Source organism: Patagioenas fasciata, chromosome 1 (assembly GCF_037038585.1).
Source record: "Patagioenas fasciata isolate bPatFas1 chromosome 1, bPatFas1.hap1, whole genome shotgun sequence".
NCBI classification, from domain to species: Eukaryota; Metazoa; Chordata; class Aves; order Columbiformes; family Columbidae; genus Patagioenas; species Patagioenas fasciata.
In genome coordinates, this window is record NC_092520.1 from 154,077,653 (window position 1) to 154,105,479 (window position 27,827).

Here is a 27,827-nt window from a genome sequence, read left to right on the forward strand (position 1 = left end):
CCAGGAGCCAGCCCCTGTGCACCCCCTTGCTGCTGCCAGCCCCCCAGGCACCGCTCCAGCAGCCACCCAGCCTGCCTACAGGAGACCGACACCCAGAGGTAAGACACACCAGGCCATCGCTCCATGAGGTCAGATGCACCGATCGATCCCGAGGGGAGGCAAGCAGGGATGTTTTTGAGGAGGGAGGAAAGCCAGTCTGTGCTAGGGCTGCCCGAAACTTGCACCGGGAATTTGCAAGGTTTCGTTACAAGGTGAAAGGTCGGATGGATCTTGCTGCAAAACTTGCCAAGCTTCAAGAATCTTCCAGGCAGCTTCAGGCTGAGTTTTGGCTGAGTTTCCAGTGAACATCAGCTAATTCGTATTGGGTTTCAGGTGGTGACCAGCTGGGTTTTATCCACAGCTTGGGCACTCCTGGCTGCTACACTTCAGAGTTTGGGGGGTGGTTAAAATTCAAAGCACAGCTCGAGTAGCTCAGCCGATCCTTGGCATAACCTTGTTGGCTTAATGAATTTATTCCAGAGCTGACTTTGCCCCAGAGAGCAAGGGGTGTATAAACACACAGAGAGAGCAATGCCAGAACATTTGCATGAACTTCTCAGGCAGCTGAGCTGAGGACAGGCAGAGGTTGTAAGCATGGAACAAGAGCTCTTGCCACTTTCGTGTAATGATAGGATTCCATAAATTTAATTTAGATTTGTGTCTTTAAAAAGGATTTTGAAAGTGGAAAAAAAAACCAGTTTTGGTCAGGTTTTAATGCTTTTTATGACAACATCTGTCTTAATGGCTTGAGAGATATCTGGCTGAACTGGTCCTTCTTTTCCTATATTACGCAGCTCAAGTTGTCCTGTATAGCTGAAGTGTTTAGATTCGGGCAAAAATACCCTTCCTGGGTATGTTTTTGTATAGCTGTAGTGCCACACACTGTACTGAGATCAGAGCAGTGTTCTGCTAAGTGTATTGTGAACACAGGACTGTATTCTAATTAATTTGCTGTCTAAATTAACAATAGGTACAAAGGACTGAAGAAAGAAGTCCTTTCCTTCTGTTGAAGGGGTGAAGAATAGAAAGGCTTGAAGGATATGGCCAAATCCCCAGAGAAAACATGTGAAGCAGCCTGGCACTGAGTAAAACTGCCCCAAGGCCCAGACCAGTCTCTCAACATTCACAACTCTTTCCCCTCTTTCTCTGTTTGGAAATGAATTTAATTAAAGTGAATAGGAGTTGCTAAGAGACCAGAGGAGTTCTAGAGTTTGTTGCTGGGGCTGAATTGCCATTCTGCTTCCAAGGCTTTGCACTGAGAGGGATGAGCCTACGTAAAGCACGCCCCACTCTAGGGAAAGTTGCTATTTCCTCGTTGTAGTTACAGTCTGGTTAGCAGTTCTCGGCGCCTTTCTTTATTTTACTGAACTGCTTCTTTCCTCCCAGACACTGGCAAAAACTAGGTTCACCTCTTTATAGGATTTCTCTGCCTGTGTCTGCCCTGTAGATTTCTCTGTGTGATCTTTTAGGTTAGAGATGGCAGTGGCTGAACCTGCGATTTGTCATGAGCAAGTAGTTTGGAAATTCAAAGGTTGTTACTTCTAGACTCTCTCTAGTTTGTTACTCCTCATCCTTTCTTTTGCTCCACCATGGTTTTAGCCCAGTATTGGCAATGGGCCAGGTAAACTCCAACTCCATTTTTGCAGCTCAACATTTTGGTTTGACACTCTGGTTCATCTTGAAACACCAGGAATCACCAGGCAACCTCCTGGGCAAGGGTTATTTACCTTCTGAGATCAAGGCAAGAGATGATATGTTTAGTTTCACACGGTCACATCATTGCTAAATTACTTTTCAGTTTTAGCTGACCTTTGTTATCTCAGGACCAGCCCTACGTATAAAATGATCAGGAAGATAACGTATAGCCTGGGAAGGCATGTGTCTGCTGTGGTATGTGGGACCACCCAGGTGAGAAGATTTCTGCATGGTGAGTAGTGTCTTCTGAAACAGTTCCTGGGTGGAACACCTTTTCCTTGTCTGAATGCAGCAGAGACCTTGCTGACAGTGTTCTGGGAGCAAAGCAAAGAGCAACAATAGTCTCGATGCATGATGGTCTTATAATATATTGAGCCACTCTGGTATCCTTTGTGCTTCTGCTATTTTCAAACATATTCTTTGGGCATGGTTGCAAGGTTGAGTTCGTTCACAGTAATGTTAATTTAAAGTAATGTCACTGGAACTAATGACAAACCAGCAGCAAAAATGGTAGCAAAGAAGCCCAAAGTTAATGAGGAGGATTATTACTCACAGAATGTGCCATAGTTATTTTCTTTGACGTAGAGTAGAATCATGGAATCACAGAATGTCCCAAGTTGGAAAGAATCCGCAAGGATAACTGAGTCCAACTCCTGTCCCTGCATATGACAACCGCACCCTGTGTCTGAGGGCTTGTCCAGTCTTTTCTTGAACACTGTCAGGCTTGGGGCCGTGACACCTCCCTGGGGAGCCTGTTCCAGTGCTCCACCACCCTCTGGGTGAAGAATCTTTTCCTAATGTCCAACCTAATTCTCCCCTGGCACATCTTCCTGCCATTCCCTTGGGTTCGGTCATTGGTGGTCAGAGAAAAAAAGATTGGCACTTACCCTTGCTCATTTTAACAGTAGAGACATTTTGCAAATATTTCATTCACATAAAACACAGCTTTAGTCTTATTGAAGTTATTTGTGAACTCACCCCAAAGAACAGCTGAAAAGGGGGATACATTTGTTGTGATGATGACAATTTTCCTTTTATAAAACAGCTCAGTAGTTACTGCAAATACCCACACAAATAATTCACTTTTCTGTGTTTATCCCCAGGTGCTTATTTCAAGATTCAGCCTTCTGTACAGGAGGCCCTGATGGAGGGGAGAGCAGTCGTAGCCTTGGAAAGCACCATCATTACACATGGCATGGCCTACCCTCAGAATCTGAGGTGATGGATTTTGATGTATCTCATTCAACAAAGTTGTAAGAATAAGGCGCATAACTGTTGGATCAGTACTCAAAACCCTTGAAAAGGCAAATGGAAAAGTCAGGTTGCAAGGCATGCAGAATATGAGCTCTGGTGTAAAACAATTGTATTTGTTCTTCTGAGGACACATATGGGGTACCTGTTTATGTCCTTATCCAACAACTTAAATTTCTGTCTTCCTTGAAACTGTGACAGCAGGTAATGTCATCACTTGCTCCAAGAGAAAGCTACCAGCCTTTTCAGCTACATAGTTTGTGCAGACATTGAAAACACCCTGGAGTTTCTTTTGGTATACCTTTTGTAATGCAAAAAGGTCTGGAACACAATAGTGAAATCTGTTCCTTAGCACCACTTCGAGCAGCTACTGTGAGAACTGCTGGCTGCTCTCTGCCCTTCTGCTGACTTCTGTGCCCTTCTGCTGACTTCTGTGCCCTGCACAGACAGCTCCGCTCCCCCCATGCCTCTACCCTTTATTTATTGATGTTCAGTAGACTTGTGTTTCATTGAGTTTTGGTGCCAGAAATCACTACACTCTCCCCTCCATCCTTGTGTCCAGAAAGAGCGGGAAGGTTTCAGTATTGACTCTCCCTCTTGCTTTTTAACTGGCCATTATTTTGCCTGATATTCTATCTTAGATTGAAGGTCTAAAAATTGTAGTTTGGGGTAGAAGGTAGTTTCAGTCGTTGAAGATTGCCTCGCAAGTGTACGAATAGCTCAGAAAGGGAAAAGAAACTGCTCTTAAAAAGGATAGTGTACAAATGACCAAGTATAAAACCTGCAAAGCTTAGAAAGACCTAGTCTGCAGTGCTAGAGTATCCTCAGGCTACAGCTTTTTGGCACTGTTGTTACTCTATATCTAACTGCCTGTACTATGAAAAATGTAATCCAGTTATCTGAGTAGAGCGTGAATTACTTGGGGTTTCTGTGAAGGTCTATGATCTCAGGGAAATAACTGGTAACAGATATAGAAAGGTCCTATTCTGAGAAGATCCCTACTTGTGGTAGTCTATTGTACAACCAGATTTGCCTGTAAACCAAGTGATTTTTTTCTCAAAAGTGAAGCTTGGGCATGGCTGTCCTGAAAATAGGAGCTCTGCACTTCTGCAAAGTCAAGTGCAAAGACTTCTGCCACTAGGGAGATACAGAAGAGGAACTGGACTTAGCTGAAATCACAAGAATTGTATAAAAGTGGAAACAGTGAATGATGGCTCTCAAACATGGCAATTTTCTTGTCTGATTGTTTGCCTCGCTAATTTTGTGATTGCTGTCTTATTTATCTTATTCTAGCATGGCCAGAGACGTGGAAGAAATTGTAACAGCAAATGGAGCAGTGCCAGCCACTGTAGGTATTTTAAGGGGTCGAATCCACGTGGGACTCACAGATGAGGAACTTGAGTTCTTGGCAAGCAGTAAAAATGTTGTTAAAGTATCTCGGAGAGATCTTCCTTTCATCCTCAGCCAGGTGTGGTATGCAGACTTTCTATTGTGCTGTTTTCTATGCAGTAATAGCATAGTGCTCTCCAGCTTCAAGCCAAGGTGGCTTTTAAAGCTCTTGAAAATATCTCGTAAAGTGGTATGTATCTCGTTGGTAATCTCAAATGTGGTCCTGTCTAGCTAGAGTCAAAATACAACAGAGTAAGGGAATAGCAGTTGTGAAATAGGGCTCCTGAAAAGTCATTCTGGATTGGCTGGCAAACCATGAGCACTTGGCTAAGAATATTCTTCTTGGCATGATAACGCATCATCATGTTACATGTAAAATATGTGACATGCAGGCCATCCCGAGAACTGCACACAGTGCTTAAGGTGACACTAACTGCCTGTGAAGCCTTCTGGTTGGAAAGGCCTGGAGAATGAAGGCCTTTGCTATCACCAGGGCATGAACGGTTTACGTAGTGGAGACAGTGATTCCTCTGCAGTTTTGCCTAATAATGTCTGTATCAGAATTTCACGTATCAACTGGTGACAGCAGGCTGCTGTGACACTGCTGTGTGGTAGACCACTGCCATAGCTGCCTCCATGTGGTGTTCACTGGGCGACCCTGCGTGCTGACTTTGACTGGTTGTCCCCTGACAGGGCTTGTCTGGCGGCACTACTGTGTCTGGAACCATGATTGCTGCACACAAAGCAGGAATCTCCGTATTTGTGACGGGTGGCATAGGAGGCGTCCATCGGGGAGGAGAGAGCAGTAAGAAAAATCAATATATTCTGCTTTTTTCTACGTTGCTACTGTTTTGTTTAATTCCGTCTTTTTCCCTTTTCCCAGTCTGTCCTGCAGTAACTGTCTGCTCAGAAAAGTAATCATTCTTCTTGACAATACTGTGGTTGTTTTCTCCCCAGTATCTCCTTTTCAGAAGCTTCAGAATACTCCTCTTGAGCACCGGCCAGTTGTTAAAAGGGTGGGAGTTTCTCTTTATCCTTTGCTTACGTGGGTTATATAGATATTGTTTGCTGGTGCAATGGGAGCTGACTGTACCTCTCCCACACTGCAATGGCTGGATAACCTGGTACTGGCTACTGAGCAGAGCGTTGTTATCGACTCTCTCTCAGCTGATGAGGAGGGGAGTATCACCACAAAAAAAGCTTTAGGCCCTGGTCCATGCTCCTCTCTGGAAAATAGCCCAGACTTGGCAGTGTAGTTTGTGACCTTTAAGTACATTCTTCTTAGCCATATATATTCCTATTATAGCTTAGGAGCACTGCCGTCCTGGATACCATCTCTTTCAGATGTGATGTAAATTCCAGATCAGAAAGTTTCCTGAGGTCAGCAAAGCTCCTGTGGTGCTTTTTTTTTTTTTTTTCTTTTGCCAGTGATGTCAATACCAAAAATCAATATCTACTTAAATTATATTGTATCTCTTCAAACTTCGTCCTTGCTTTATATCACCTTCTTTCTTTTCTACCAAATTTTTGCATGCTGTTTATCAACGTGATCAAAGAGATGAGAGATACAGTGCAAGGCCACATCTCTGCCCTAAGCCATGCAGCTTCTTTTTGTCAGTATCTAATGATCTAAATCTGTAATATTTGTGGATCTAAATGGTTACAAAAGCAGGCAGTGGCATCCCAGGCAGATGTAGTGTGTTAAGAGGTCAGATCACATCAGCTTGGAGTACCCCACAACCACCCACACAATGGCTGCTTGTCCCTTGACAGCTCTGGATGTGAGTGCCGATTTGACAGAGCTGGGACGAACTCCGGTTGCTGTTGTATCTGCGGGAGTCAAGTCTATCCTTGATATTGGCAGGACACTGGAATATCTGGTAGGTAGCATGGGCTGCTTGGCCTCAAAGTGGATAATGTTGCACTTTGGGTACACACAGTGGTATTGGGGCAAGTATTATGGCTGAGATTTTTAGAAATGACTGTTGAGAGGATGTGAAGCCATATTTACAGTTCTCCAGCCCTGGGGGTGTACAAGGCCTGAGCTGCTCCCTAACACCAATCTAACCATGCCCAAGGGGCTGTTCCAGCAGCTATTCCAACTGAGGCCAAAGGTAGTGCTAGCCATGCCCTGTTTCTCTGGCCTTAGGCTTGGGAGAATGCTCCAGAAATGATGGATCACTCAAGGTAGATCAAATACTAAAATAAAATCAGAGTTTGAATGGGAATTGATGATTTTCAGTAGAGTCACTTTTTGAGGTTTGGTATGTTGGAAAACATCAGGGCCAGCACCTCAGGTGACAGCCAATGTCAATATTTCTCAATCAGAAACAGAACTCATTTATATTCCTGTCTGCTTATGACATATCTTCAGATCACGGGTTGTTTCCATGGGCTCAGTATTGCGCTAATGACAGCTGCGTGCCTTTTGATCAGTTCCAAGCATGAGCAAAGGACGTGCAAGTCTCCTGGGTCTCAATAAGCCAGATTCTGTCTAACCAGCTGCCATATTTGTCTCTTGCTTTGAAAAATGTTGCTGATAGAATGGAATTAATAAAAATAACTAACTCTGTGCTGAAGAAAGGTGGGTTCTACCTGGGTAGAAGGGAAAAAAATCACATTATTGTGATGTGTCCCCTTTTCCTCCACTGATTACCTACTTGTCTCGCCTCTGCTGCTACAGGAGACTCAGGGAGTCTGTGTGGCTGCCTTTGGAGAGTCAAGGGAGTTCCCAGCCTTCTTCTCACGCCAGAGCGGCTTTCAGGCACCGTATCATGTCCGGAATGAAGAGGAGGCAGCTGAACTCATTGGTGTGTTTCAGAAGGGAAAGGCCGAGGGAGGGCCCTGGAGAAGAGGGACATAAAAGTCACCTTGGATGCAGTGCTTTCTTTTTTAACTTTGGAGAAGAGTTTGTCCCAAAAAACAAGCCATCCCACCTCCCTCATTCCTGCTTCAGTGCTTTGAAAATAAAGGAGCAGGGAAGTTCAGTCTTTACAGCAAGTTTTTTAGCTAGCTGCAGCCAACTTGGCATGCTCATACATGTTTTGTTCACACCGGTGAAGTGGAAGGAACATATATGTTACTGTGCTTACAAAAACAGCTTCTGGGACTTCATAAGTGAAATCAGTTTTCTTAAGAATATATATATATATAAATTTAGGTATTTCCCCCTTCTGTTGTACAGACAAACTCAAAATAAATAGGCAGATGTAAATTGATTGGTAGCTGGAAAAGATGCTGTCTTTGGGTCAGGTAAGAACAGGAGCTCCAGCTCCGTGGGTTCTTTCACCCTATGCCCTCTCTCCTCTATCCTTTTCTTTCAGTATTTGATTTATGCCAGGAGAACCACTAACAATCTGTCCTGTCCTCCCCTAGCCAGTGCTCAGGGGCTAGGCCTGAGCAGTGGGGTGCTGATAGCGGTGCCCTGTCCCCAGGAGCAAGCTGCCTCAGGCCAGGTTATCGAAGAGGCCACTCAGCAAGCTCTCAGCGAAGCCAGGTGAGAAGCAACCTCAGCCCTGTCCTTTCCTTACTCTGTGGTCTTGGAGAAATAAATTACTTCAGGGACTCATCTGCAGGAGCCGTAGCACAGCTTAACCTTGGGCATGGGTGGGCCCACAACATGCTTTCAACCATGGTTTTATCTAACCTGAAGCTTGTTTGCAAGGCTTTTAATGGTATGTGGTTATGGAGATAAATTATCTGCTAGCAGCAGTTGTTCTCCTCTGATGCCGTTTCAACTCAGTCCTTCTCATCTGCAGGCATTTTCTTTACATTTGCAGGTCCAAAGGCATCACCGGCAAAGACCTGACCCCTTTTATGTTACAGAAGATCAATGAATTAACCGATGGGAAATCACTGGACTCCAGTATCCTTTTACTGAATAAGGGAAAAAAAGTACTTCAGTCTACTTCAAATCTGTTCTGATGGTGCTTGGTGGAAAAAGCTGTCACCTTATGACAGTGTAGCAAGGAGCAAACACTTCAGTATCTGCAAACAGAAAAGCTTAGCAACTGCATCCTGCTTTTTGAGGAGCACTCTTACTGTCCTCATCCACTTGTGCACAAAAAATTGGAGGCCAGCACAAACAGCAAGTGGTCCAGAACCTCACATCTGATCCTTAACCTTGCCCGCTCCACAACAGAGGCTCAGGACACTGTGGTGGAATTGCTCACTGGTAGGTAACTGGGCTTCCCAGGGCTGTACATCATACCACCTTCTCCAGCTCTTCACATGGGGGTGGAGTAAGAGAAATGTGGAAGGTAAAGCACCCTGGGTGAGCAGGAATTCTCTTGCACAGGCAGCAGAAAAGCAGATCTACTGGCTGGGATGCCAGTTCAGGATGTGGGAGAGCTGAGTTCACATCCAGGCTCTGCTGCTGGCCCTCGAGATACCTGATCAGTCAGGACAGGTTGGTAGAGGTGGTTCTGGATATTAGAGGTGTGTGCAGCCGCAAAGTGATACTGATACTCTGCTCCCAGTGAAATTGCTAAAAAAAAAAAAAAAATAAATACTTATAGAGACTTGGCAAAAAAATCTCAGTAGGCCTCTGTTTCTGGAAAAGCTGGTCAAGATCCTCTGAAGATTTTTAGACTCTCGGCTCTAGTTTAAGCACTCTATCTGTTCTCTATGAAGCCTTTGCTTCTGTTCCCTGTCTGTCAAATGGAGATGACAGGCTTCTTCTCTGTGTACACAGGGGAAGGAAGGTGAAAAAATTCTAAAATTCAGGGTGTTCATGTAGTAGTGTAACCCACTATATATGACTCCAAAGGATTATAGTGTAGGGGGATCAAATGTATCAAGTCTTAGAGCATGTGTAGTCTGCTTTCTCCCTCTAGGCAGTTCGTACATAGGCTTCTGACAAGTCAATCTTGCTAGTATTTTTTCTTTTCCTCAAAGAAATGCTGAACAGACCTTGCTCTGATCCAGAACAATGCCAGAGTGGGCAGTTGCATTGCGGTGGCCCTGAGCAGACTACAAAAAGCCAGAAAGAAGGGGAACCTGCCTCGGCGTGGGAACACCATCACACCTCAGCTGGTGAGTCCCCTGCTACCCTCCATATCATGCCTCTCTGCTGACAGCACAGGATAAATTTATATCTGGTCCCAAAATCAAAAGGTGACTCAGACAGAGACCAATCTTTCTGCTTCACACTGGCAGACATTCTCTCTTTAGTGCTTTTTATTCTTCTCAGATAAATATCCCTTCCTCCTCCCCCCATCCACATTTACAGGGAATAAACACTGACAGTGGCCTAATCCCATTAAGTCTTAGACCATCAAATCCATTAAAACTTTAATCACCTTTTCACCTTTTTCAGTGTCCTCCTGTACAACTTCAACTGTATTGCTCTCCGTGCCAGGGCGCTTGTGACTACAGGAGTAGACCTGGAAGAGGGTGGAGGGAGCTATTTTGAGCTGCTGAGCCATATACATTTTATAAATATCTCTTTTTGTTGGCCTCCTGGTAGTGATTGCCAAAATTACAAGAAGTACAGCATATCCCAAACAAGATCCATTATAACCCAAGTACTGTATTCACTGTCTTGGACTTCGTGTGTGCCTCATAACTTACAGGAAATCTATTTTAGGTAGTCTTTAGAGAGCTGAAAAAAAATTCTAAAAGCCATTTGCAATAGGATTTGTCAACATAAAAGAGGGCAGTGACTCCAGAGGCAATAAGCCAGCATTTGATGGAATGAGAAAAAAGAGCTGTATGATGTCCCCAAAGAATCTGGAAACTTCTTGTTTGTGGAACTGTACTACATTTTCTGGCTTTGTGAGACAATAAGACAGTGATCCATAAAATGTCACTGAGTACAGCAGTTTCTCCTGGGAGCCTGCAAGAAACTATCGCATTTTTCTGCCCACTTTCACCCCATTTTTTTTTACACAACAGTGCCTGAATGTTTTTGAGGTTCGGTATGTCAAAAATTGTCCTAAAAGGGGTAGCTTCAAGGGCACTGACCGGACCAGAACCCTGCAACTTCTTATATTACTCTGTCACCACACGGAGAAACTGCCAGCACCCATGTGCATGTGCAGTAACATCCCACCTGCCACGCTGGGACTGGCTGTGAGCCGGCATAATTCAGAAAGCAACATATAGAAGATATTTCCATTCTTTCTTATCAGGATTGTACAGACGTCGTATAGCCATCCAAAATAAGCACAGGCTTTCAAACTGTAAATTAGATAGCTTCCAAGTATATGAGAAAAGTGATTAGGAAAAGCAAAGAAGACTTGGAAAATGTCTCCTCAGGTCTTCCAACTAGTTTTTACCATTTTCTTTCCTCTTAAAGGTGGTGATTGGAGGTATCAACGTTGACTTTATAGCCAAGGCGCTGAACCCTGTCATCCTGGTACTGTATCTATAGTAGCTTTCTTGGCATCACTGCCATTTCCAGCTGCCTTTACAGGGGTGCCAAGCCGAAGTGGGACGGGGGATAAGGTGGTATCCATGCACAATATCCACCTGCCCATATGTACACACATACATGAACCTGGGAGGTGTAGTGCTGTGTATTTGGTGTGTTTGTCTAGGTGGGAAATGGGGTGATACACGCTGACCTACTATGTTCCTGTGCTGAAAGTCCCTAACTGTTCCACTCAGGACTGAGACAGAGCAATGCATCATCCTTACAATTTCCATATCTGACTCTGCCTTCTGCAGTCTACATTAAGATGCCTTGGGGCTGTTCTCTGATGCCATAAGCCCAAAGAGCTCTTTTAGTAGAAGGGCTGCACAGGCCACTCTAAAGCACACGTGCAAAGAGCTAGAAGCAATGGGTAAAGATCCTCACTGTGCTATGACAACTTCTTAATCAAGGACAGACCCTATAGGGAGCAAATCCCCAGGTAAGAACCAGTTCTGGCTGCCTGGGACTGTCTTAGCTATGGAAAGCAGCATGAACAGGAGGAAGAGTCTCCATGCAGAGCACCCACAGTGGTAAGAAACCTTTGAGAAAAGTAGCACTGACTCAGTTACAGGTAAACCAGAGACCAAATTTCCCCAGTCATAAAGGATTTGAGTGGCAAAAAAGAAAAAAAAAAAATTGCTTTAAAAAATAGAACATTTTAAACATCATCAGACCCTCTCAGTTTGTTTGACTAAGAAACAACCAAGGAGCTGAAGTGGAACAGTCCTGGGACTTCCCCATGCCTATGACAGCTATTTGCATGGCCTATACAATTTTTGTTGAGCTATATGAAGTGCTACAGATGGAGGTGGTGAAGCTTGCTCAAAAGTTGTTCAGTGTCTCAAATTACTCTGTGCTGACTGCTGAGGAAGGTAACTCCTGCTGTCAGATTGGGCAACCTGTGAAGACCTCTCAGTCAGGTAGGGAAAGATGTGCTGGGGAAGCTGTCCTGAAGGAAGCTGGCTATTCAATGATACAGAGGCCAAACAGTATAATAATGGTAAAGGGTGACACATGCTATGATCTAACTGATAACATATATACACTACACTGAGCTGTCAGGACAAGGAGCTGTGTCCAAAGGTGGGCAGCCACCCTTTGGCATGTCAGATGTGAGTGCAGATCCCTGGACAGCCTATGGCATGGTGAAGTGCCGAGGGCAGCTGTAGAACCCGCTGGGAAGAGCTGACGGGTAAAAAGGAAAACGGAGATTTTAACATTGCATGAAAAGGCATTAGCTGCCCTTCTGCACAGCAGCAAGGCCTCGAGCTGATGGTCCATCGTGGCAGCCACCCAAATGCCAAGCTGCAGGAGGATTCAGAAACTGAGAGCTGCTGTGGTTGGGCACAGAGGAAAAGGCACCCCCAACAGCGTTGCTTTGTTTTGGCTTTTAAGGACAGATTTTTTTTCAAAGGCCTCAGCACCCAGAGAGTCCCCACCCTTGCACATGTTGGATTTGTTGCAGAGCACTGGGGTACCACTCACACCTCATGGTGTCCCAGTTAGCAAGAAAGCAACTGTATTCTGTCCTGGTTGTAATTCCCAGATGGCTTTCAAGGCTATCCAGAAGGAAAATGCTTTATAAGTAACTATCTGACCTGCAGAGAGGGACACATGGTCTTGCTCAGAGAAAGGTGCTGGAAGAAGTGTCATGGTTATAACTCTCTCAGGATACCCAGAAGTTGAGCAGAGTCTTATTTTTACATTAGGAATTCAAACCTCTTAGGACATGGAAGAAGGTCCCAGAGATTCTTTCAGTTCTCCGAAATGTGGCCAGAAAGCATCAACCCAGTCTTATTTTGAATCACCTCAGCAATGCCACTTTCATCTAAGTTTTTTCACCTCAGACAGACCCACCTGAACACAATGTAGAAGAGATGCCCAAGTACCACTCAGACTTGGAGTTACTGGCTGAGCTGGAAAGGTGCCATGAGAGCCTGTCATTTTTCTTCAAAAAACAGGCTGCTAGGTTCTCTCTCGCCGCACCCACCTGCTACTTTAAAGAGAGATTTAGCATCTTCACTTCTTTTGGGCCCTGTGGGGTTGTACAACAGCAGAGGGCACCCACAGCTGGGTCCCTGTGTGGGAGGCTGGTAGTCTGCTGTTAGGACAAGGCTTGGTGTAAAAAACCTGAAATTCTGCCTTTGGGTTGTGCGAGGGACTAAAAGAGAAGATCAACATGCCAGACAACAAGAGGAGCTCATGAGTATTTTCAACATTCCTGCAGGCATTGGTTTTTAAAAACAGATATTTGAACTGCATAAAATAGAGTTTGTGCTCATTACTGACAGCAGTTAGTACCCTCTTTTAATATTGAAATAGCGGTCTGTCAAAGCCACATTGTTTGACTTGCCTGAACAAGCATCCTTGCTTTTGACTTTGGAGTATCATTTTTTTCCCCCTTTTGGCTGCCTCTATGGATAGTGAGCTTTAGAGTTAAAATAGCCAAGCTCAATGCTTTTGAAATCTGCTACACTCAGCAGGAGACAGTTGCAGATGGAAATGTCCTCATTCCTGGCAGTACCAGTGGCAATTCCCGTGGAACACGAGCAAATGCAACAGCGGGGCATTTGGATTAACAAGGAGTGACAAGTAGTGGAAAGATGGACAGAGGCCATAGGTTGCTTCTACGCAGGCAGTTCTGCTCAGGTGGTCTGAGCACTTCAGGGCTTGGAGAACTGCCAGATAGAAAAGCAAAGGTGTCAAGAATTAGCACCAAGTCTTACAGACTACAGAGCCGGGGAGAGTCACAGCAAACAAAATCATCCCAGAGGTCAGAAAAGAGTAATAAAATTTAGATGGGAGAGCAGCCTCTTACAGTGGCAGGGCTGGAGGCAGAAGAAAGCATTGTGTGCAAAGGGCAGAGGTACTGCTTCACATGGGGAAAGAAGTGTCCTCAGGTACCTGCGGTATGAGTTTTGCAAACACCCAAGAACAGTGGTGGGTTGAAGGCAGAATATTTCATACTGTGAGATGGCAATACATTTACTTGTTTGGGATGGATAATGGTGTTTACAAGCAAGAAACATGTGCATATGCAGGGATCTGCTGTGTACAGACATGCACACACTTCAGCAGTTGCCACCCAAATGCTCAATGCAGGCTTGAAAGCTCCAAATTATCCAGAACTGTGAAGATCACTATGACTGCCTGTGGCAAGTTGCCTTCAGAAATGGAAATGATGTTCCAGGATTTTATGAAACAAGAGCTTTAAAACCATTTGATAGCCAGATGGAGCCCAAAGAGATCTGAGCATTTACTAGTGTCATTCTTCTGGTATGAGAATTAGAAGGGGGAAATGGGTGAGGGACTACCCATGTTCTGATGGCTCGGCTGTTTGTGACAGACAGATAGACGGACAGAGGAATTAAAGGCGGATGCAATAGAAAAGAGAAGTTGATAACCACACAGGTGGAGAAGAAGGGTATTTTTGATGGGGGAGATGTTTGGGAAGAGAAGAGTGAGTGAAAAAGTATTCAGACACTGAAACAAATCCTTCCGTGAGTAAAGTACAGATGCAGTACAGGCAAAGGTAACCAATCTCCTTTTACCTTCAAACAAACCAACCAGAAAAGACAACAAACAAACTGCTTAAAGGGGGAGCTAAGTGGCCCAGAAGGCAGCTGCAGAGCCCATCAGGGCTGGGTCAGCAGCTCTGGAGTCCCAATGCTGTTGTGAGCAGGTAAATTCAGAAAGGCTGCTCATATCAACTGAAACACTTGTTAGCATTTTTCTGAGAGATCTTAGCAAATAAGACCAAAATAACAATGCATGGGGAGATCAAGCAGATCTTCCCTCCTAGGAAGCAGGTCTTTGTCATCAAGGCTGAAGTCTGTAGGTAGCTGCAGAAGTTTGTATTGCCCTCAGTCTGATAGCTAGATGCCTTCTGCTCCAACATCAACTTCACGTGCTAATGGAGACGTAGCATCTATGCCAAGCAGCTCTCCAAGTTTTGCCAATTAACAATTTATTCTTCTAGGGTGGTGGGCAGACAAATGCTGGAAGAGTGAGACGAACCTTTGGCGGCGTTGGAAGAAACTTGGCAGGTGCCTAGTGCTTGGGTTTGCCTGTGGGTGTGTGCCAGCTGTGATTTGTCCTTTGATGTTCCTTCAACAGCAGGAGCTCTTGAGCTCTGTTCAGATCTGGGACACATTAGGCAATATACCAGTGGGCAGGCTGCCTGGAAAAAGCAGGGGCCATTCTAAGAAAGAAGAGGGGAGGGAACTGTGATCGGGAAAAGATAGGTCCACAATATGAAGTTAACTAGTACGTGACCCCAAATCAAAGTTAAATAATCATCAGTGATCTCCAATGACTACTGAACAGCCTGCCCTCAGTGTTGCCTTAGTGCCAGGTTATAGTCACAATAGGAGGATGTCTTGAGCAAGAATTTGAAAGGAATACTCTTATTCAGAGATCATCATCCATTCACCATGTACAAGAGGAACTGTGGCAGAGGAATCATGGTAGAAGAGAAAGGGCTACAGTCCTTGGTAACAGGAACATGTCACGCTGTGCCTGGTGCTCCACCACAGGCAGCAGCAGACCAGCATTTGGGCACTGGAATTAGCAGGAGCAGATTACAAAATGATTTTAAGATTATTCTGGCTTTTTGATCTTTCCCAAATCTTTCTAACACAAGTCTAGTATCGCTTCAGATCACAAATGGAGAAGCTTGAGGGAAAATAAAAAATGCTACCCATTCCAGCCCTTGAGATATAACTTGTGGTAACTTGAAGGGAGAGGAAGAAGAGTTGCCTGTGAATCCATGCAGATTCAGTGGTTCTAGTGAGACAGCATGGTGGGAAGGCCAGCAGCAGGTAAGGTCACGCACAGGAGCAGTGTGGAAAAGCCCACACACCTGCAATGGTAAAAGAGATTATGCCAGTGAAGTGCAGAAGTTTCTTCCCCCTTCTTCTCTCTTCCTCCACTCCCAGATGTTCCAAAAAATTCAGATAATTCAGAGCATCAGTGCAGCAGGCAGACATAGATCGTCCCACCCAACTCCAGCCAATCATCTGCAGCAGCTGTGGCTGAGTTAATCCTGAATGTCCTTCTAGGTGTGGATTGATGAGCATTAAGCTTTCCAGGAGAGGGCTTTCCAACAGACACTCATCCTGTACAGGCTGTCACTGTGCTAACCGTACTCCAATGGATTTATTAACATCTTATGTTTCCATTTGCTTTTAGACTGCTTAAGCCGTCTTGGGCTGACTCCACTCTTTTTATCAGCCATAGGAAAGGATGAACATTCAGAGTCTCTCCTGAACTACTGTCGCCACATGGTACGTTGCACAATAATGGCACCTCAGAAGCATGGAAGTTATAGCATTACATAGTGGGAGAGTCTTCTCAACCCTAGCAGACATAAGAGCCACCTTCCATCAGGCTAAGACTAGGAAAAATTCAATGTTCCTTTGGTTACAGACAATTATAAAACAAGGAGCCACCCGGCCAAAACACAGGCTAGATGTATGTACTGCTTGGAGTCTGAACCACAGGGTCTGAATTCAGATCCAGGGAGTGGTTCCTGAAGGAGAAAGAGAAGTAAATCAGGAGGAACCATGAATGCTTCTAGGAAGGACTAAGCATAGCCAAAAATACACAAAGCCTGACCCTAAGGATAGACAAAACAATGTCAAAAATCAGCCTGGCTTGGGTAAAGCATAAGACACAGAAAACTTAGAACTGAGATCCCAGACTGAACACCTCCCAGATTCAGAGAAGTAAGGTCCTCCACATACTTCCACACACCCTGTCCCTAACTGTGCACCAAAGGAATACCTGACTTCAGCAGCAGCTTGTCCACCAAGGCCAGGGAGCCAGGAGCTCACTGGGGATATCAAAGCAGAGCATCACAACCCCCAGCCAGGAGCAGAAAAAGCCAGGAGAGCAATCTCACCTAGGACATCAGGCACCTCTATAGTGCAGAAGCAGGGCTGAAGACAAGCTAGGGGTGTGAGTGGAGATCTCAGGTGAGGCTGATCAGGACCATTAAGGCCAATTAGTGCCCTCAGGACCCTGGTATCCAAATAGAGCACATGGGACCTTAGTTCTGGCTACCTGAGCAACTCAGTAATGAAGCAATAAGAGCAAGAACTCTTTTGGTTTATAAAGGCTTCATAGTGGCAGGTGTATAGTCCCTTCTCTACCTAGCACAGTTCATACCATCAAAGTGAGCAGTCTCCCAAAGGAAGACAGACTAGCTGGCCAGCCACCAAGAGATGCTAACGTGTAACAAAACACATTACCACCTGTGTTGGAAAGGACACTTTCCTTAAAACCTCCAACTTCCCTGTGAACTACTGAAGGGGATGCATTTCTGCATCCACATATATATTCCAAGAAGGTCCCTGACTTCTCTCAGCAGATCATTCACAAGACCCAGGGAGGAAGAACACCTCACACCTATGCCTGCAACACTTCTTACTGTAAAAATGGCCCAGGGCTACCCTCAAAATCAGGCTCTGCGGTCAGCGGGGTGACTAACAAACCCAGTAGCTGGAGCAGGCCAGCAGGACTCGCCCAGTGTCTTGGCAGGCCATCGAAGTGTCACACGAGCCATGGGAATGGATGGCTGGAGCAGGCAGGGCTGCAGACCATTCTTCCATTACCACAGAGACACAACCAATGGAACTGCATAGCAGAGACCTGTCACTCTTTAACCTGTGGCATTTGTTGCATTGCAAATATTAAAAAAATAGCCATCTACCACCACTGTCTAGACCGAGATAACTCTGAAATGTTATCATCTCAAGGGAGAAGGGAGGCTGGAGGGAGAACAGCAAGCTGGGCTACCATTCAGGTGAGCACAGTGAAGGAATGAGCTGAATGTGACGGGAGAGAGAAATGTGGTCCGTGTGTGACTGTCCTCCCTGTTGTAGGACATGAGCACCATCCTGCAGCTGGAGGGTAAGACCACAGCCACGTACTGTGCTGTGGTCACCAGTGCTGGGGAGCTCAGCGTCGGCTTGGGAGATATGGACATCCACCAGCAGATAACAGAGCAATACGTAAGCACACCATCTGGTCTGTAAGCTTTTGCTTGTGAGAAGGAGCTTGGATTTGTGACAAAAGGCAACTGGCGAAGCTGTACATGGAGGGAGTGGTTGTGCAGAGGGAAATCCTAAAGTTAACCCCAGGCTTTGGCCACTGAGATAGCAGAATGGCAAGCTATCAGAGCCCTCTGTTGCTTCTGACCCAGGTGGAGCTTCTATCCATTTCTGCTCCATACTGTATCACCACTGCTATCATCCCATGACATGTAGGCCAGAATCCTCTTCATTAACCGTTCCTAACTAACCTATCCTTTTTGGCATCTTAAAGCCAGCAATAAGTCCAGTCCACCTGCAGAAATGGTATTTCTCCCCTTAGGAACAAAACAACAACAAAAAGTGGACAGAACAGCAGTTAAAGCAAGCTTTCCAGTTCCATCCCCTCCCCACCATCCCCATTGTTTCTACATGCTGAGCTGTATCAACAAGCACTGCTGCTCTGCACATCCAAACCTTCAAAACATCAGGGCTAATGGAAGCTGTGAGTAAAGACTGATTCAGTGAAAGCCCCATCACTATACACTCCTTCCCTACTCATTCTTTTGTTGACAGAACAAAAGCCTGTGCTTCATGACTGACAGCAACATGGAAGTTAAGTGCAATTTACTTACTAGTGGGATCCCCATGGGGTGGAGTCTTCCTAGGGAAAAATATGGTCATTGCCTCCAATTCCATCCCCACCCTGCCTCTCCCAAGCTTTAGCACAGAAAACCATTGCATGACTGATTCTGCTGAGCTTTATGAAACAGATGGAACCAGTGGAAACTCTGAACCAATCTTCTGCTGTGAAGTGTGTTCTGGCAGCCCTTCTTTCCACGAGGATTAGCAGAGACATGGGAGGGATGCTGCATGGGTACCTACGGTACTGGCCTGACCTTCAGACAGCGGTTGTGCAGCCTCAGGGAGCCTAATGAGGGAACAGCAGGTCTGCTGTGCCCCATCTCTATGCAATTCAGTGGGACCCAGGAGTAAAACACTGGTGGACAACCTGTCTCAGGAGGCATAATGCACAGAGGATGTTAAATGACATGCGCAGCAAGCAAAGGTGTAGTCAAGCCAGGCAGAGCACAGGGAATCTTACAGTGAAACTAAAAAGCAGCACCCATTTCTCTGTAGGTCTCTGACTGACTCATGGGTACCACAGCAGTCTAGTGAGGACTAGCAACTACCTTTCTGTGCTGGAGGGGCCCTGCTGGTTGAGTCCAGCTCTTGGTGACAGGGAGCAGGGGAAGGAGAAGGGGAAGAGATGAGACAAATGGAAAAATCAATTTTGCTTAAGGAATCACCCTTTTTGGTTTGTGCCTGCATCTAAAGGGCTGCAATACGAGTGAAAATCCTACATCCCAAGTCTGAATAACAATCAGGCTCTGGAGAGACCTTATTGCGGCTTTTCAGTACTTAAAAGGGGCCTATAAGAAAGATGGGGACAGACTCTTTAGCAGGGCCTGTTGCGATAAGAAAAGGGGTAATGGTTTTAAACTAACAGAGAGAAAATTCAGGCTGTACATGAGGTATAAACTTTTTACAACACAGGTGATTAAACACTCGCCCAGGTTGCCCAGAGAGGTGGTAGATTCCCCATCCCTGGAGACATTCAAGGCCGGGCTGGACGGTGCTCTGAGCAACTTGATCTAGTTGAAGATGTCTCTGCTCGTGACAGGGGGGTTGGACTAGATGACCTTTGAAGGTCCCTTCCAACCCAAACTGTTCTATGATTGTATGATTTTTTCCCCCTGTAATGACTTGAGGTGTTTCTGCTTTGTGTCCTGAATTTTCTCTAGGTGTCCCAGTTCAAGGAGAACCTGTGCCAGGCCCCTCTAGTTTGCATTGATGGAAATGTGCCTCTTTCCACTATTCAGTATGTCTGCCAACTAGCTAGGGAGCATCAGCTGGCAGGTAAGGAGAACTCACCCAGCCCTGGCCCCATAGCTCCTAACAACCTGTGTGCCAAGATGCTCCACACCTCCTGGGCGCTCACCACTGCTGCTTTCTGGAGATAGATACCCAGTTGTTGTCTGACTTGCTGTGTTATTCAGTGCTTTCTGTATGCTGCTGCTTTATTTCAAACAGATGAAACATTTCTGCTTTCTCTTTTTCTCATTCTGCAGCTAAATCCCGTTTCCCACAGGGTAGGAGCTGTAGTCCTTGGGCACTGCCAGAAAGCCAGGGAAAGCCGCTTTCTTTGCCTTTAATCTCAAGGCAAATGTATGTGCTTCTGCCAGTTTGAGCAGCAATATAGTTTGTTTTCAGCATCTTTTGAGAGGATTTCTCTCCCATTTCCCATAAAATATATACCCCAGTCCCCTGGGGACCCTTCACAAGGGTTCCCAAACCTTTGGAGTTATGCCTTCATTTTTAAAAGCAAATCTTGAAGAAGGAGACAATGTTCTTAAAACCTGGCAGAGCCTCCAAAACCAGCTAAGGGGAGTAACAAACCTGAAATCTGATTATGCCTCTGCAGAGCCAGAAGCAACTGTGTCATTGCTGAGCACTGGAAAGGAAACCTTGGGAGACCTTGTACCCCGCATAAGGGAAATATAATAGTATTTGTTTCTATAATAATAAATTACACCCATAACCCCAGTTATGCAGATCATTCTAAGCCTTCTACACCACATCCTGCTCTGACGTAGAGATGAACCACTAATTGATAAATTAACTAACCAGTTGCAATGTTGTTTTGCAGTGTGCTACGAGCCAACAGATGAGAACAAGGCCTCTAAGCCGTTCCTCTCAGACAGCTGGAAAGCACTCACATACATTTCCCCCAACCTGCAAGAACTAAGAGCGATAAATCGGACCCTCGGGAACCCTCTGCCAGCAGGTATGGAATACTCAGAAGGGTCAGTCACAATTTTAGATAACTTAGATCCTGGAGAAGAGCATTTTCCACTCAAACCTCCATTTCAAGCAAACTGGGTCATAACACAGTGGAGATTCATAAGCATTCTTGGTGTCTTCTACCTTACAGCCATCTTTGTGTGGGTTGTACGGCCTTGGCCAGACTGATGATCTGTCAAAGAGCACAGTAGGCCTGGGATGTTTCCTTAACCAAAACCAGAGATCCCATTTTCCTTACTTCATCAGCTAAAGAGGAACAATCTCTAGTTTGTAAACATCTCTAGAGCATGATGCTCTGAGGGCACCTGTCCCAATGGTACCGCCCTTTGCAGAAATGAAATACCCCACGATATGCAGGTGGGAATCCAACAGCATTGAGACAAGGAGGTCGTGCTTCATGAGAGTTTTTTGATCTCTGCAGACACATGTTTTGTCCCATGATGGGTGGTTTCCTCAGCATAGGATAGAGGTATGGTATGGAAGTCTAACATTGGAGAATTCCATGTTTCCCATGATTTAAAGAAAAAAAAACCAACATATCAATCACATTTCAGAAGAGCTCATAAATAGTAGTACTCATAAACAGTAGTAGTGGTGCTCATAAATAGTCTGGTAGCCCATAAAAAGGTCAGTTGAGGACCTTAAAACTTATACCACAGTGTTTCCTCTCCACTCTCCGAAGAGCTGCCGTCCAGATTGGAGGATGTTCTCCAGACTGCAATGGCCCTGGCTCGCCCTTTGCTGGCCCACTTGCACTGTGTGGTGGTGACCCTCGGCGCTCACGGTGTCCTCCTGTGTGGCAAGAGCCTGGGAGGGAGCATCTCGCTTTGTCCGGGAGCTCACGAGCAGGTAAGGGCATGCAAGACGACCTTTGAGCTCTCTGTTACTTCTTTCTGGGACCATACAGCGCTGTTGCTATTTCTAGTGGCATGGCAGCAGTCCTGGGAAACCTGGCGTCACTGCTGGCAAATGTTCACGTTTAGGGGGGTGGAATACATAGATCTGAAAGAAAATCAAGTTGTCTGTCCATGTACTGCTGGCTTCCTAGCAGCAGTGTTTATAGCCAGTGAGTTTTAAATGTGCTTAACTATGAATATTCATGAGTGCAATCTTCATTTTCAGGAAGCTTCATTTAAATTGCTGATCTCTTTCAAAATGTCAAAAAATATTATTGCCTCCTTTTTTTTTTTTTTCCTTCCCCCTCTTTTCTTTTTTTTTGGCATCCTTGCAGGTCTGGATGGCATCGGCCACATCAGGCCTTTTCAGTTTGGGCAATTCCCACCAGCTTCCCTTCTCTCCCTCTACAGACTGCTGCCGCCAGCCTCTGTGCCACCCATTACCCCGCCATCCACATTGGCAGGGAGGAGATAGTCAATGTCTCAGGAGCCGGTGACAGGTACATTGCTCACTACTTTGTCTTCTACAGCTAAATGTGAAAGGGCCATAATCAGATTTCTTTGAAATTTTATGGCAAAGGCAAATGACATTCTGCTGCTTGAGGAACAGACGCTAAGGACACAAGAGGACTGGTTACTGTGATCCTTTGCAAACCTTCCTAATAATGTTCCCCTAAGCATCTTGGAAACCAGTCTTGCCATCATTAGTTTTGCTTTTCTTTAAGATCCAAGCCTTTCATGGCAACCTAGTCATTCTGGACTAGCCCGGGCTGAGCTGCCAAAAGCAAAGTAAACCACCTCATGTGAAAGCCGTCTTACTAACGACTTACTTTACTTCCACGCTTCTCTAATGGAAGTGGGACTGCCACTCAGCAGCTAAAAGTGCCCTATAAAAGTATTTCATCAGGTTCTGCCTCTGGCAATAGCTCACACTTCAAGAGAGTCTGCTGTATAATTCGCCTAGCTGTTCACACAACGCTGCACATAGGAATAGGAAATGACAGGTATTATTCCAAGTCCCACTGATCAATTCTCAGTCTGTCAGAGTAACACTCCAGTATGCTCCTTGTTAACTTGTCAAACTATATGTCATAGTCAGGTTCTTTTCTTTCTGGCTTTGTATAGAACAATAATTGATTCTGCCCTTTCATTGCCTTGGACTGTATGTGACAGATATTTCCTTTTATTTTTCTACTCTTACCTACCAAGAACTCAACATAACAACACTTCTTCTTTCTTTTATGAGTGGGTAGAATGAAAAGTATTTTTTGAAACCTGAAGCATTCTCAGTATTTGAGTTAGGATCAATCAATAACTTCTTGCCAAGCTAGTTAACCCACCTAACACCAGGACACACTCCTTGTGTCCCAGATCATCTCTGAGATGAGTCAACTGCAACTGCAAGCTGGTCTTCTCCAGATAAGACCAGAGTGTGGTTCAGAGCAGTAAGTGTAACAGTAGAGGAATGGGGGCTGGAAGGAATCTCGCAGGGTCAGCCTGTCCTAAGGAAAGCTCAGCTTTGCTCACTAATTCTAGCACATGTAGCCAAGCTCTACCAGCTCTCCAGGGACACAGCCTCCTCTCTGCACCACCTGCTCTGTACATAACTCCCCATTACCACAGGACAACTTTTTCTAGAGACTAATGTGAACTAAACATCATCTTCAGGGTTTCCTTTCCCTTTTCAAAAGCTGAATTTAAGGGAAGATCGAAGGTGAGATAAAGTGCGCCACTGCCAAACACCTCCACTTAGTTACACAGGAGTACCTGAAGTTCATTTTTCCTTCCAAAGCTATCTGAAAGCTAGGGACTCATTACTGCTCCCATTCCTGAAGTAATTTTGGTCTGGAAATCCCACTCCCCACAGTCCCCAGTTCCATGTGGGAATTTTCACAGTCCCCTTGTCCACACAGGGATGTTTTTCCTGGGGACCCTGGCTGCTCCACTGAGCTGCAGAAATCCCTGTTCTATAGAATGAGAGTCAAACCAGGCTGGAAATGCTGGGACACTACATCGATGCACATGCCATCGCTGCAGCATATGAACCAGTAAAGTCGCCCAAACCCAGCCTGGTGGCACTTTCAAGGGACTGTGCAGTAGGGTATAACCCGAGGCTGTAATACGTTCATGGCTCAGCCCCTGTGAACCCCCAGACTTTTGAAGCACTGATCAGGGGATGCCGCGCACCCAGAAACACTGATCAGGGCACCTCACGCCTCACTTCGCCCCTGCAGCTCTGCTGCATCTCCAGAGATGCTGCTCCAGGAGCCGTGCGTGCGTGCAGGGAGCAGCGGCTCTTTGCTCCGGGCACCCGGCTGCCGTGGCAACACAACACCACGTGCCCTCACACAGCATCGCTAGGGGATGCCGCCCCAAATATTTACTCTGAGCTTCTGGAGCTGTTGAGAGATTGGATGGTTTATGGAAACCATAATCTTGTGTGCCTTTGTTATGGATAAAAATCCGTTGAGGTGATTAGTCTCAGTCAGTAATCCTCCCTCTCTGCCATCACATTTTCTCGTCTTTGCTTCCTTCTCTCAAATGTCATTATCTTCTCCCTCCCCTTTCAATTCTCCTTTGTCTTTCCTAGCATCGCTACTGTATGTAGCTACGAATAAACACTAGTCGCTCCCTGTCAGTCACAAACACCACCCTGCACTTATCCGTGCCTCAACAGAGCCTTCCCTCTCAAGCCAGGCAGATGGCAAAATCATCCCTTTCTCTTGGTGGCCTTCTCGGTGCCTCGTGAGGACCTGTGGGTGGCTGCTGTCGTTCCAGGCACACAACATAATTTTTACTGAAGAATCTCAGAGTGGAAAACCACAGCTAAAGTTTACAAAAATCTGCCTCAAAAATCTCATTTCAGCTTTGGATTTCTTCTTCCAGCTGTGTCTGTTGCCCCCCTCACATACGTGTGGAAACTTAACCTCTCATCCCATCCACCCCTTCCCAATGGGGGAAAGGAGGGAATGTAATGAGGTATCAACAAGGAGCAGAGAAGTGACAAAATAATTAGAGAGCAAGGGAAAAAATAGATTATTTTCATTTTAGACTAATTTCTTTTCTCCTGCCTCACCTGGAAAACTGAGGAAAAAAGAAATTGTGGAGGACTGGGAAACTATGTCAACTTACCAGAAGACAAGCCAGTAAAATGCAAATAAATAGCACTATTTGTTCCTCCAAGGTTAAAAATAAATAAAACAAGCAAAAAAGAAAAACAAAACTTCTAGTTAGAACCTCATTCATCCTGTGTGACATATTCTGCTTCTGTAAGTATTGGTTTTGGTCCAAATGAATTGTCTTACAAACGAATGGCCATGTTCTCAATGTCAAAACTGTTGCCCAGTGTTCAAAACTACCCTCCTTTCTCTCCACAGCTTAATGGCAGGAATCCTCGCAGGAATGCTTGCTCAACATGACACAGATACCTGTGTCCGGATGGGTCTGCTTGCTGCAAGCTTGTCTCTCCGTTCCTACGAGCCCATTTCCCCAGACATCAGCACTTTCAGTGTCAACCAGGAACAAGTCAAGAGCAGGAGCTGGCCAGAGGTGCAGGTATGGAAGATGGACTAGGGCACTGTGGCTTTCTCATCCATCACATCCTCACACTTCCAGTATTGCTATTTCCGGGAACTGGGCTGAGGTTTGAGCTTCGACCTCAAAAGCTGGCTGCTCAACAGAGGACTTAGACTTTTGGTGTATGCTGCTTTTTGGGAGGTGAAGTGTCAATGGAGTGCATTTGGTGACAACTTGTATTGCACTATTCACTCTTACGTTTGTCTGCTGTTGTTTCCTCTCCATTTGTTTGGGTTTTTTTGTTTTTGTTTTTTTTTTTCTTTTTTGTGGGTTACAGCAACCACAGCTTGGTTGTTCTGTCTATGGCCTGTTGATAGTTTATCTCACCTCCTCCTCTAAGAAGAATGCTCATCTGTTTTGGTCTTGAGTAAACCCTCAGACCACAGCCCAGGGAACTTCTTTCAAAAGTTCATTTCTGGTCTTTCAGACATCCTGCTTCCCTGACCCTACAGTCCTTCTACATTTTATGTTGAGGGGATTTTCCCTTCTTCCACCTTTTGTCACTGTTGTCCATTTCTCATGGTAGTTCCTCTGTCACCAACTCCCAGATCTTTAGGGTCATGTCTCTTCAGGTGGCTCCAGAGCAACATCCTCTCTTGCTGGTCATTCTTGGTTTCTATCCAAGAGGTCCCATGGACCACAACCTGTACCAATGTGCAGCTGGCAGGCACATAACACTGTGGGACAATCTCATCAGTCTTCCCAAGCCAGCCAGCAAATGCTGCACTTCCTTGCTCTGAAGTCCAATGCCCCCGGAGAAAGCAGGCAAGACTGATCAAAGAGGGGTAACCAGGGGCTAGATGGTGGCCTCTTAAAGATGTCTGCCCCTTGTTTTGCATATGTTCATCTGAACATGACTCTTCCTCCTCAGCTCAGTGTCAAGAGCAAACACCCCACTCACCCACATGCAGACCTCAGAGCATTGGAACGAGACCCTTCTCTCCAGGCCTCCATTTTTGGCCACCCAGCAAATCACTGGGTACTTCACAGACAAAACATCCCACACGTGACCAGCTGGAGGTGAGCATTGCGTGCTGGGACCAAAATGTTCAGTCACACCTTCCCTTCTCTCTGAAATGAGAAGTGTCATGATACCATTACTTAATGTCAGGCTAAGGATTTTGTTTCCAGGGAGAACTGGACTAGATGATCTCCAGAGGTCACTTCCAACCTTAACCACCCTGTGATTCTGAGGAGGAGAAGCACAACCCTTGTTTACAGGTGGACACTCAAGCTCAAATGACTGCCAAGTTCACAGTGAGTCCCCAGCAAAGGCAGGAACTAAGCGGTGCTTCCTTCACCCTGTCCAGGTGAAAGCTGTGCAGTTATCCCTCTACCTTCAAATCTTCCAGCAGCTTTATTAGCAAGGATATCTACACTTAGATCAGTTTTATACAAATTAGGTCTGTTTTTATACAATTAGGTCTGTTTCACAGCTGTGGAAATCAGCTTCTCACTCTTCTGTTGTGTAACTTACCTTCCAGAGATACCCCTTCTAGGTGTCTTCCAGCCTCTGAGCAACTAAACTTGAGGGTGGGAAGACAACAGTTCTGCCTCTGTTTTTTTTGGTGTTATGCAGGACCATCAGTGGCTGACAGGGGAGTAAGAAGGGCTGGCAGTGGGCAGGTGGCAAGAGGCCTCTGTGAGGGTCTCACAGGGATGCTCGCTGCCTCAAGGCTGCTGAGCCATTCCCACATCAGAGGCGAGAAGGCCAGTGACCGCGCAATCTCACACCTGGTCCACAAGGGAACACTCTCCGTGCAATTAAAAATGCCAAAATGACGTCTGGGGGAGGACAGGGCACAGAGAGCCCACCACAGGCTTCAGGTACGGCGTTTGTGAAACAGCATCTCTTGCCCTTACAGCCTCATATCAGCTGCGGTGTCCCAATTCATTGTTACAACAACTGTGCATGAAAATACCTGTTTTACTAGGACACCTTTGCTGCCTGTACAAAAAATAACAGCAGCAAATGTGTAGAAATCTGCTCTCTGTTCCTACCCAAATGCTGTGCCTCAAGCCAGTGCTGCCAGCCACTCCTCAGCAGGCACACAGAATGACACTAAGCAAAAAACACCTCTACCCCAGCCTCATGCATGTGCACGTTGCCTTTTGGTGGGTGAGGAGCCAGGGCTCAGTGGCAAAAGGCTCTGGGAGTGACCGTCCCTGCTAGTGAGCGGGGCTGAGAAGTCCTGGCGCCCAGGACTGTGACTACAGACTTTTGGCCGAAAGGGTGCTGATGGGGAGGTTGTGACATGGTGGATGGTTCTGGCCCTTCTCCACCCACGAGAGATGCCAGATATTATGGAGCAGAGGCATCTCCCGTAGAAGCAAGGAGGAAAAGTCACCTCCTCTCTCTCAGAATGTGATATACAGGGGGTGCCATTGCGGCCACCGTGGGTACTCAGCGAACAGCTCAGTGAACACTGAAATGCATTAAAACTGATTTCCAGTGGAGATTGGTCTTGGTGCTGGCTGTTTTTTGAACCTGATGGATAGTAAGCCTGGAATATGAACTTACCCTTTGTTTCATATAGATGTCACCCACCAGTGAGTACCCTTGACTGAGGAGCAGATTACTGGTGTCTGACATGGCATAAAAGCCAACCAAAGCTTGTTCAGGGCAGCTCTAACACAACTCTCCAGGGTGGGCTGTGCTGTTTAATGAGG

General features: G+C 45.8%; 1 protein-coding gene across 3 annotated transcripts; it reads left to right on the plus strand.

Annotated features, from left to right (window-relative positions):
- On the plus strand, positions 1-27,614 carry LOC136109915 (uncharacterized). Of its 3 annotated transcripts, none has more exons than XM_071798306.1 (19): positions 1-98; positions 1,838-1,966; positions 2,838-2,952; positions 4,279-4,453; positions 5,068-5,179; positions 6,148-6,254; positions 7,058-7,184; positions 7,750-7,870; positions 8,154-8,239; positions 9,284-9,408; positions 10,673-10,732; positions 14,769-14,835; positions 15,980-16,074; positions 17,674-17,802; positions 19,626-19,740; positions 20,531-20,668; positions 21,368-21,534; positions 21,993-22,081; positions 24,959-27,614. In XM_071798306.1, exons 2-19 carry the CDS (start codon positions 1,882-1,884, stop codon positions 25,152-25,154), a joined length of 2,109 nt encoding a protein of 702 aa, XP_071654407.1. In that variant the 5' UTR covers positions 1-98; positions 1,838-1,881; the 3' UTR covers positions 25,155-27,614. The 3 variants fall into 3 exon arrangements, with proteins under 3 accessions (XP_071654407.1, XP_065709015.1, XP_071654410.1); XM_065852943.2 differs by having other exon boundaries at positions 1,863-1,966; XM_071798309.1 differs by having other exon boundaries at positions 1,863-1,947.
- Positions 27,615-27,827: the final 213 nt, after the last annotated feature.